This window comes from Gavia stellata, chromosome 12, assembly GCF_030936135.1.
Source record: "Gavia stellata isolate bGavSte3 chromosome 12, bGavSte3.hap2, whole genome shotgun sequence".
Taxonomy (NCBI): Eukaryota; Metazoa; Chordata; class Aves; order Gaviiformes; family Gaviidae; genus Gavia; species Gavia stellata.
This window is the reverse complement of record NC_082605.1, coordinates 6,166,842-6,177,960: the sequence shown is the minus strand read 5'-3', so window position 1 is coordinate 6,177,960 and position 11,119 is coordinate 6,166,842. Positions and strand designations below refer to the sequence as shown.

Genomic DNA, 11,119 nt, shown 5'->3' with positions numbered 1-11,119 from the left:
ATACCAAAGAAAAGGTGGGCTTTTGAGTGATTAGTTAATATATTGGTTCTGATACTGATTGCACAATGCTGGGCCTGTGTCATTATGATACATTGCTTATGGCATCCGTTTTCTACGCAGGATTTTGTGCACAGTCTGATATAACTGTTATTTAAAAGGCTGATGGCAGATTTGTATTTTTACATGCAGTAATCCTGCTATGATTTTGAGCCTTGAGGCTCAAAGGTTGGGATTTACTGGGCTCATTATGCACCTCTCTTCTCGCAGGGCTGCCTCACGGTAGAACATGAGCAGGTAATGCACAAGGAGCACCACTGGGAATCATGTCAGACGAGTCAATCTCAGGGAGTGATCCGGACCTGGACCCGGACTTGGAGCAGGAGGATATGGAAGAGGAGGAGGAGGAAGATGAGGAGGAGGCGATGGAGGAGGACAATGATGGGGATGACGAGGAGGACTTACTTGATGAGAGTGGTAAGTGAATGGGGTTGTGAATCTCTGCATACATTTGTTATACAAAACTTGCGTTACTAATTTCGGCGAGTGACACCTTGGTAGATAGCATAAGGGTTAGGATTTGTCCAGCGCTTGGTAGGGAGAAGTACTTATGTGGGTGTTTAGTTTAAATGGGGTTTTAATGTAGGTTAAATTTGGACTCCTGGCCAAAAAAAATTTCCATCTTGAAAACAAGCCACAAGCATAAATTGTAAGGAGGATGGAATTTTTAAAATAGCTACAGATTCTGGGGAAACAATTATATGAAGAAGTAAATAAATCAATTTACAATTACTTCTATTATTAAAAGAATCCCGTGAAATTAAATATATTTACATCACTGGCTTGCCCATAGGTAAACAATTTAATGGATGCTATAGACAATTATCATTCACTTACAATAATCATCTTTAACAATTGGAAAATGTTATTTTCTGACAGCATGCAGGCTGGGGTTTGTTTATTCGTTTGTTTTACAAAATGAAAGGTGGCAGTGCTGACTAAGTAAGTTGTCACCTTCTATCCTCACCTAGTTATAACTGCCCCACTCTCCTCTTCAGTTGGGACCAGTATAGCTGTTTGTGGACCAGTGCTGTGCAGGTTACATTTAAGCAAGATTAGGTAACTGTTCTGGTTCATGGCATGATCCTAGAAATATGTTTGTTGGTCCAGCAGAAGGGGTGATGTTCTAGGGCACACAGACAGGAGTGCATGGCTCAGGTGGGAATTCCCTGTGCTGTATTTGCCACCAAACTCCTTGTATCACAAAACTATAGCCTGAGCCTAAGGGGATGCTGTATTTGCTTCCTTTAAAATTGTGATTTTTAATAATTTCAAAGGGTGTGCAGATTTTTGAATGCACCTACTTTGGCCTACTGAGAATAGTCTTCGTCTTCCTAGCGTAGAATGTGTTAAAGACAGATACTTCTTCTAGTTACTGAAGTATTTTTGGTTTCAAAGTACATTGTTGTCCTCAAGTGTTGTTCAGGGGTTTTTTTATACTCTTTCAGCCACATGCTACTTGAAGATGCTGTTTTGATTTAAAATGCTTATAAAATATTTACACAAATGAATTTTATTCCTCTGGTTTTATTTGTGTGATGGCTTTTTCTAATGAGAAAGTAGCAGAAATGGAAGTGTTAGTTCAGGTAAGAAACAAGGGAATTCACAGGAAATAGTTATAGGGCCACAGATTACTGTGTCTCAAAGAGACTGGCAGTGACCTTGTCACTTTGTTAGTGGGAACCTGCACCCAGCAGAGCAATAGGAAGCATGACGTTGTAGACAAACTTTTATTAACAGAGAGGAGTGGCTGTATGTCATGTCCAAGTGAAGGGGGTCATTCCCCATGGTTATTTTATCATAAACTTGTGTATTTTATCATCTACATCTATATTGTTGTGGCTGAATACTCTCAATCATTTGTCAGGATTATTCTTTCTGAAGCAAACAGAATTGATGTAGGTATATCAGAACATTGCTAACCATTAATGACAGCTGTTTATTTTCATCTTAAAACACTAGAAACATGTTTATGCTTTATATTTCTTTAGTGATTAATTAAAAATAAATTTTAACAAAAGCAGGAAATAATGAGGAAGAGTAAGATGACAATTTACATATAACTAACATAAGATGTTTTTATACTTGTTCATTAGGTACAGGAAAAACTCTCTCTTACACAATCTGAGCAAAGCTAGATTGCGTCTGAGGTTTCAGATTGTTTCAGCTTTAATTCTGTCTGCCAGAGTATCAGGATGCTTTCTGTGTGCTTAGCTGTATAATTATTGTTTTCTGTGGAGGTGTCCACTCTGCTTTTCCTGATACCTCTTCACAGCTACATACTGCCTCAGAAATGTCATTTGACATCTGTATTACCTTAGATCTAGTATAAAACCAGTCTCCTGCTATTTAGCCTATGAAATATAGCTAACTTCAGAATTAAGAGGATCATTTTATTTTGCCCATCTGATGTTTATATTCCTCTCTCTTTGTACATGACCCTCGTTCATAAAAATCCTCTTAGGAACAGACAGTTTACTTTCATTCACAAGAAGGAGGGAAGTGCTCTAATGTTTATACTATGAAGCTTTTTAAAAGCTTAATTTTAATAATTTCTGTTAAAGGTTTGTTCCCCCTGTTCTCAGCTGTCCTATTCTCCTCCCCTCGTGGTATTGGTGGTTCTGTAGATGTTCCATTGGGGATCCTGGGGGGATACTTCCCTTGTGGATGGGCTCTTGCATATTTCTAGCACTACAAGTTTTAGAAGATTATTAATCTTTCAGTTATTTCCTTGGAAGGGCAACAGGCTGCATATATGTTTTCTCCAAACTGAAACTGATTACTTGTTTTAAATGATAGTGATTATAACAATTATAAACCTAACATTTTTACTGCTTGCTTGCAAAATAGTGTCTTTGTTTTAGGAACATAGGTTTTCCATGTTTTGATGGTGACTCAGATTACTCAAGAATCTTCCAGGGTTAATGTCATGTTATCCACACCTGTTGATGGTGGATAGAGTAGTTTCAGACTTGTGTTTTGCACGTTTAACCTGTTTTTGTCTGATATATGTTGTATGTGGAATTAATACTTGTGGTGGTTTCAGTTTCAGAATTTTCTTGGTGTTCTTTTTACATTCTGGTAACTAAGAGTGCTATCTTCTATTTTGGTGCAGTTTTTCTCATTTCTGCTTTGAGAACCTGAAGTTTTGTTTGTGTTTAGTGTAGGCTGTCCCATAGATGGCTTAGGGTTTATTTTAGTTTGGACTTCTACGGTACAAACTTTCAGTCTTGATGAAAGCAGTTCTTAAACCTTCTCCCCCTGTCCTCAAGGAAGAAAAGGAGCACAGGAGGCTAGTTTTCTGAATATTTCTGAATTAGTGAGAGTTAATAACCACATAGCTTACATCCTTTGTACATTTCTTCAGTGCTGGTCAGTTAATGAACCTTAACATCATATGTAGGAGCTCTTACGGCTTTAGTCTTTTTTTCTAGAGCACTTCTTCCAGGACATACCTACCCTGACACATATAGCCCCTTCCCAGTGGCTGCCAGACTGCACACCCATCCTAGCAGCAGGATTCAGTCCTAGCTGGAGGCTTCCACTGCTTTTCCAGCCTTGTCATCCCTGCCCACTGCATCTGTTTTCTCATCACTCGTGGGTAGCAGCACTTGTTTTATCATGTTTGATTTTGTGATATCAGTGCGTGACTGCTAAGAAATTTTTTCGTTAACTCCCTAAATCCTTTTCACTAGAAATGTGATGAACTGATGACTATAGAGATAAAGGGCTGTTTCAAGACCTGCACTTGTTCTCTGATCCCGGTAGTTCCTCAGGGCTGTGTAGAACTCCATAGGAATAAAAGCTAATTTGAGCAAAGAGGAAACAGACCTCCAATATGGATTTTACAGATCGTTTCAAATGCAGGGACTGTTCATACCTCAGAGCTTTCCCGAGGAAAGCTGTCGAGTGTTTGAACGAATCCCACTGTAGTGCTCTTTTTTCCACCTTCTGAATGTCTTTGGATTACTCTGATTGAAGTCTCTGGAATTCATTGTCTCTTATTCATACGTATTGCTGTAATTATGCTATTAATAGTGATGGCAAGTTGCTTGTTTTCGTACCTCTGAGTATGTGGGTTAAACACTTTTTTAAAGTGTAACTCATGGGTAAAAGTGTAAAGAGCTGGTTGTTTCAGTTCTCTGAAAGGTGCCTTAGTGAACACAGGCATTCAGACACTGTTCTCAGAGGCTACTAGTTGTATTTGCGTTACAGGGTGTGTGGTACAGCAGACAGGGACTGGAATCAGTACTTCTGAGGTATAGCAGCTGACAATTTTCCAATATCATGGTCGTACTGCAATTCTTAATGTACAGATGTACCAGGCAACACCAAATAATAGCGTATTAGATGCTACTATTGCGATACGACAATCTCCACACAATTAGACTTATCTTCAGCACTGTGTTGTCCACTTTGCCTGTTTTCTCCTGTCCCATCCCCTCTTGCTTTCCCCAGGACTGGGGGCATGCCAGCTCTGCGGCATCTCTGTTTGACTAATGGAGAACAGGAGAAGACGGAGGCAGTCTGCGCTCCCTCTTCCCACCTCAAACTCGTACTGTTCCTACTCCTCCTTGGCAAAGTGCTGGAGCAAAACAAAACAGCTCTGTGTGGGGTTTCTATGGACATATGGACTCTAAGAGAGGAGTGAATGTGGAGCACCGTTGTGTTGGTGGTACAGGCCCTTGAACTCTTGCTAGAGGAAAGCCAGTTTATTTAAAGGGGTACTGCTAGATCAGCTTTGTGTACAATTTTCACTTGGTGGTTGGGGAAAAAAATGTTGGCATGAAATTATAGCAAGAATGGATTTTGTTTAATGTGATGTTCCTTTGTGGCTCTTTGTGGCTCGTCATCATGGTGCATGCAGCAAGGGTGCAATTACATTGAAAGTGAAACCGATTTGTAGCTGCCTGGATAATTTCCTTGTCTAACGTGAGGGGAAAAATCAGTAGTTAACACCGTGCTTACTAGAAAGTTCATTAGCACCTGGAGTAATTAAAGCTGAAATTATTTTGGAAATCTGTTTTTAAAGTCATGTGGAAGTGTGGGTTAATATTTTTTTCGAATGATCCATGATTGCATCCTTGAGGTGCAGGGAGCTGCTGCTCATCTTGGGAGATCGTGTTATTCATGTGCTTCCCACCCCAAGGCATTCCATCTTTTCTTCTCCCCAACGAAATGCTGGAACAAAACAAAACTGTGGTGTGTGTGGGAGTCCCCAGCTGGATGTGTGGGGTTGGGAACTGAGCAAATTTCTGTCCTTACAGGGGAAGAGAGGAAAGTCTTTGGTATAAATCAGTTCATTTAGCAGGCTCCTCCTGTTCTTGTACACGAGGTTTTGCTTTTCATCTGAAGCTATTCTTATAAATTAGGTCGTGTTATACTCACCTGTATGAAACTGAGAGGCAGAGTGTAGAGACAGTCTCCTGAATAATACCCTGCCAAATGATATTCTTTATCATTTTATATACAGATTTAGAAAGGCCCATACTGCTGGAGGAAAAAAAAAGGGGGGGGGGGGGAGAGCTGCTGTTAGAAAGTAATTTACCTGCATTTTTTACTTGAATTGGATGGTCCTGCTTGTATTGGTAAATGGAGATTAGTCCCAGCAACCTGAAATCTTTTTGCCTTCTACTTTTGATCAGACTGCACACCATATTCTCTTAGGAAACACTGTTTTTAAGTTGTCTTCCCTATCTACTAGAAAATTAAATGCATTCCTTAAGAAGAGGAGGAGAAAATACATACCTATTTCTTTAATCTCTCAACTCCTTTTAGAAAGCAGCTTTTCACAGCTGTGTCTTCGGGTGGTATCGAGGGTAGATGGGCATCCCAAGGTCAAGGCAGCCTCAGAGACTATAGCTGCTCTTTGAGGAATCCTGTAATGAGATGCTTCCATCTGCTGCAGTACATGGGCACAGCGGACTTGATTGCTTCTTGCTTTCTGCCTCAGACTGGTGATACATGTGCTTTGATCTCTTGTCCTTGTTGTTTAGCTGGAGGCTGGTGGCAGGGGCTAAGGAAGGGTGCAGGCCTGTCGGGGTAAGCTTGGAGTGGAGAGGAGGCTCTTTTTGTTGATTGAAAGTGGATGAGTTGGAGAAAAAGGTGTGGAAAGAAACAAGTCAGGACTTCTGTAAATCTAGAAATGCACTGGAGACAATCAGGAGAGTTCCTCTAATTTTAAGCTCTGCTGTATTCTGTGTGTATGTATGCCAGAGTGGTGGGTGCCGGTAAGTAATAATCCTATAATTTAATCTGCGAGTTCTGTTTGCAGAGCACAGGGTGGATTTCTTGGGGGAAGAGAAGGGGATTGACATCTTCCCATTTTTTCCTTCTTAATGGACTTTCCTATCATGATTCTTTTATTTTGGTTACTTGTGGCTGGATGCAGCTCCCTCTAGAGTCCACCAGTACTATTTCTAAGGAAGCTAGAAGGACATAAACTCTTCTCAACAGTAAGTTTGTTGTCTCCGCAATGGCCCTGATCTTTGTAAGCCTCAGAAACCAAACCTGAACTTCCTTGTACCACTGTGCACTTTGCTGTTCTTAAACAAGCAGGTAGATTTTAAAACTTGTAATGACTTTTTGTAGACTGTCTTCCAAGGCAATAGTTGCATGCAAAGAGGATGGCACATGCGGTATCATACAGGTACAAAAGTAATCACTACATATGAAGGAATTTACTTGTGGATTAACATCCTGCATATTGGTATGCTTTTAAATCTTATCAAATTATCAAATTGTTATGGGAAACTGCATTACCTTAGAAAATGATGCTTACGGATCAGAGTGTTTAAATATGCTTTGTCATACAGGTGCAGACTGTGGGGCTCAGCCCCAAGTCAGCTGGTTGTGGATAACTCAGAGTCAGCAAACCTGCATCTAACTGCAGAAATTGCACGCATTTCTCAGGTGACTTGCTATAACTAAAAAGTTGGTTTTTTGTTACTGTTTTCTCAGTTCCTGAAAGGGATAAGAGCATCTCCGAAGTTGCTTTGTGTCTATTAAGCATATGCTATCCGCCTCTGCAAATCTTACATTCGAGAGTTGTGTTGATTTCCTAAAACCCAGAAAGTTAGGAGCTGGCTGTCTTCTATGTTTCCACAATCCAGCTGAATAAAATACAGAAGATATAGTTGGTATCAAAGGTGAAAAGAGACTGGATACTAGCACTTGCAGTTTTAGCAATCCTGGTTACTGAGTAGTGCAGAAAGGTTACATTGAGACTGCAGGGAAGAAGGTTTGCCTCTCGTATTTGGGCAGAAACCCCACTGATTTCTCTGGGAGCTTTGCTTTGTTACAGAAGGCTGCATATTTTACCCGTTATTTTTATTCTGGCAGTTACCCTGTAGTACAGTCTGTCTTTCAGAACAAATGGTGTTTCTGTGTGCAGTCTGAGGGGTTTGGACCCGCCTGGCTAGCAAGTGTCTGTGTACCCAGCATGTTGTATGAGAGCTGCTAATGCCCATGCAGACCCCATGGCAGGCACCCAGCTCCCTTGAAGTGGCTTTACTGGACTCACTAAATGGTGACATTAAAAAAAGCCAAACCTCTTGGGTGCTTTTCTGGGAACAGCCAGTACTGTATGCTTTGTTAGCTCCCTTTCTGCCAAACCCAAAGCTGCAGGTTGCCTTGCTGGGCATTTTGTTTGTGTTGGGGCAGGTTTGGTTGTTGGAGGGTAATAGAGGCAGGTGGAAGTCTACAGGCTCTTTGCCCATAAATCTGGGAGGAATAGGGGAAGGTAACAAGAATGGAGAGGAGTGTAGGAGTGGTGCCTGGGGTTTGTGGGGGTTTTATTGACTGGTTCCAGCATTTTAACTAACCCTGTGAACTAGGTTATTCTCAGCGGGGTGAGGTGTGGCTTGAAGGCTGCTGTGGGAAGGAAGGATGAGATCCTGATGGGTGCTGTCCCCCCCAGCCCCCTTCGCAGGGAATTACAGACTGACGATGTTGCCGGTCAGTCACTGAGCCTTTTGCCGTCTGCCTCCTCTGTCTGAAAGTGTGGACTCTTTCCTGGTATCCTCTGCTTATCCTAAGCAGGGGGAGCTCCAAATGAAAACATTCGTGACTCCTCTGCCCCCCTCCCAGGCTCTCTGACAGCAGCTTCCTTTTTGAGAGGGTGGCACAAAGTCTGGCATAGCCCAAGTGTTACATAACCTGGAGTAATGACTTGCTTTACTTCTTTAAAAGGAGGTGATGACGCCAGAGCTCTGCTTCCTTCAGACCCACGATTGGGTGCAGGGACTGCCTGATCTCGTGAAACGATGTGGTATTATAACTAGCTACGCTTTTTCCCCCTTTTCTTCCTCCTTCCCTTTGATCTATTGCATATGATGGAAAACAGGAATCCTTCTTTGCGGTTCAAAAACAGCCCACATCCATGGCTCTGCATTTTCTGTGTATATGTGTATGGATTTTTTTCAAATGTTTTTTTACCTGTAGCTACATGCTCTCTTTTCTTAAAGCTGCCACAAATGTGAGAGTAGCACGAATGCACAGGGAGCAGGGTCAATGAGCAAATGGTTATAAGCTGAACAAAGAAATTTCTCTAAGTCTTACATGGAGAGGAGAAGTATCTTGTTTCTTCCTGCTTTTCTGATAGGCTTTGCAGGATATGGGGATTGTGCTTTATTGGCCAAAAAATTGCTTTTCTCTTTTCACAAAGCAGCCAGAGAATCTCTAACGAAGGATAGTCACACTTACTTCACTGTCATGTTTGGTATCTTTTTTCCCATGTACATTTTCAATAGTCAGCTTTGTACTGCACTTGGTCATCGCTAATAGATACCATACTCTGTCACCTGTGACTTCGGAAACCATGACGAAATCACAAGGAAACTAATGAGCAAATTTGTAATGTGGTATTTGCCCTCTTGAACAGGTAAGGAGTGGCAAAGTGACTTTGCCAAGGTCGCCTGATGAGTGAGATGAAGCCAAAGTCAAAATCCTCTGCTTTACGTTTTAGGCAGTGCCCCTTTTATTTTCAAATGTACTGGGTGGAACACTTCTCAGTTTTACATTTGAGTTTAAACTATGCAAAGGGTCCTTATTTTCATTTTTCCTTAACTTATCTGGTATTGTGCTGTTTTTAATGACTGGTCAAATAAAGTGTGCATGTAGCTATATGTTGTATAATATTTTTAGCCAAGAAGCAGCAGCAAGTTGGGAAGGAGGGGTAACTGTTTTAATTAAATTACAAGTATTTTTTAGATTTTAAAACACAGTATCACATCACAGTTATTTTCCTTCATTTGTCATTTTAATTTCCTGCTTAGGCTTTATAGAAAACTGCAACACTGAACTTTCAGAAGTGTCTGGCTCATCGTTTGGATCAAAGTTTTTTGATGCAATACCCATTTTTTATTTTAATAACACTAGTTTGTGCTACAGATGTTGAAAATGTCTTGTTCACATTTTCTTCAACATGCAGTTCCCTGACTCAGTCTGAAAAAAAATTCCTAAGTAGGAGTCAGAAGACATTATTTTCACTTGCAAATATGCAAATAGGAATGAGACAGGAGAAAGCTACAAGATAAAAATCCTTTTGGGCTAGGTGAACAGAAACTTCTAGTTTAATTCTCTGTCAAAACAAATTTTGCAATTAAAACATCTGTAGGTAATCTTCATCTATGTAAAATATTTAAATACTTGAACTATTAGAAGCAATTTTAAAATGGCACTTTTGTGTACTCTTAGCTTGTGATTTATGTCAAATTTGCACTTTCCAGATGAAAACTGGAATGAAATTAAAGTTGTACAAAATCACTCTTCTATGGTGCACAAATACATCATGTCATCTGTAGCAGCAGAAATGTAGCAAGTTATAGGAGGAGATGAGAATCACTTTCTTGAATATAACTGGGATTGTAACTCAATGGATTTAGCTTTGATTAAGGTGATGAAAAATATCTATGATATAAATCCTTTTACTTAAAATCATTACATCTTGTCTAATAACAGCTTGTTTTCTTCAATGCATTTAAACAACCTTTGAAAGCCTGGGACTGAAGTCTGAAGCAGTATATGTTTTGACACAGTGACAGTTTGAAAAGCATTTGCAGAAGGCACTGCGTTTCATCGCTACCTGTGTTTTGTGTGGTTAGATTTTTGTTGCATTATGAACAGTTTCCCCCCCCCAGTTATGATTTAGATGAGCATGGGAAATAAAATAAACCAAGATGTATATGAATACAAATAAAATGAGAGAAAATAGATTGATCAAATTTTACACCTTATGGTTCAGTCCAAAACTCACTAAAATCAATGGAAAGACTTCTCTGGTTTTCTATGATTGGTTTAGATCTCACTAAAAAAGAGTTTTTATTTACAGTGCAGTGTTTGTTTAAAAAGCAAATGATTCTCAAAGCCCAGCCATACTCAGTTGGCAACCAATAGTGTTGTGGAGTTTGATTCTGTCTGAACTGGTTTAGGTTGATAAACACCACCTTTTACCACAACCAACTCAAAACTGATATTGTTGTGTGTTTTCCATGTTGCTACAACAACATGGAAAACAGGACAGGGAAAGTAGCCTTAATTATATTTGTATGTGCTACTAGCAGCTGATAATCAAGAATGAAATTTGGCTGTCAAGCCTCGTTTGTGTTTAATAACTTACAAACAATTCAGATTTGTAGGCAGCTTCTCTACTTGCTGGACATCAGTGGGGTGTGCAGAAGCAGCTAGTGAATGTGGAGCACGGCTGTGAGGAAGCTGTGGGATGGGGAAGGGACTGCACAGCCAGCGTGGAGCAGTCGAGGATGGGCAAAGAAGGTCTCGTCTGTTCTGCAGGGCGGCAATGAGTGAACAGCAGCCAGGGCAGTCATTGGAGAGAAGGGAACCACCCTAGCTTGCAGGGACCAAGAGCATGGTGGCACATTGTGGATCCAGTGCTTCTCACCCGCACTGCGCTTGGGGGCTTGGATCCAGGTCAATGTTGAGCAGTCCCGGAGCTGCTTGGCCTGCAGAGCTCAGCAAGGGGAGCAGTGGGTTGAGAGAACCAGGTTCAGGGTGGAGAACAGGCATGGGGGTGGGGAAGGAGAGTCACTTGTGATATGTTTTG

The 11,119-nt window shown here is 40.8% G+C and overlaps 1 protein-coding gene across 1 annotated transcript in view; it reads left to right on the top strand.

Annotated features, from left to right (window-relative positions):
- The first annotated feature begins 323 nt into the window (after positions 1-323).
- The window catches only part of RAD54L2 (RAD54 like 2), a 44,004-nt gene continuing 33,208 nt past the window's right edge, over positions 324-11,119 (top strand). The window contains exons 1-2 of the mRNA XM_059823166.1: positions 324-471; positions 11,099-11,106. Coding sequence (XP_059679149.1) covers positions 324-471; positions 11,099-11,106 — 156 coding nt within the window. The remainder of the gene's footprint in view (positions 472-11,098; positions 11,107-11,119) is intronic.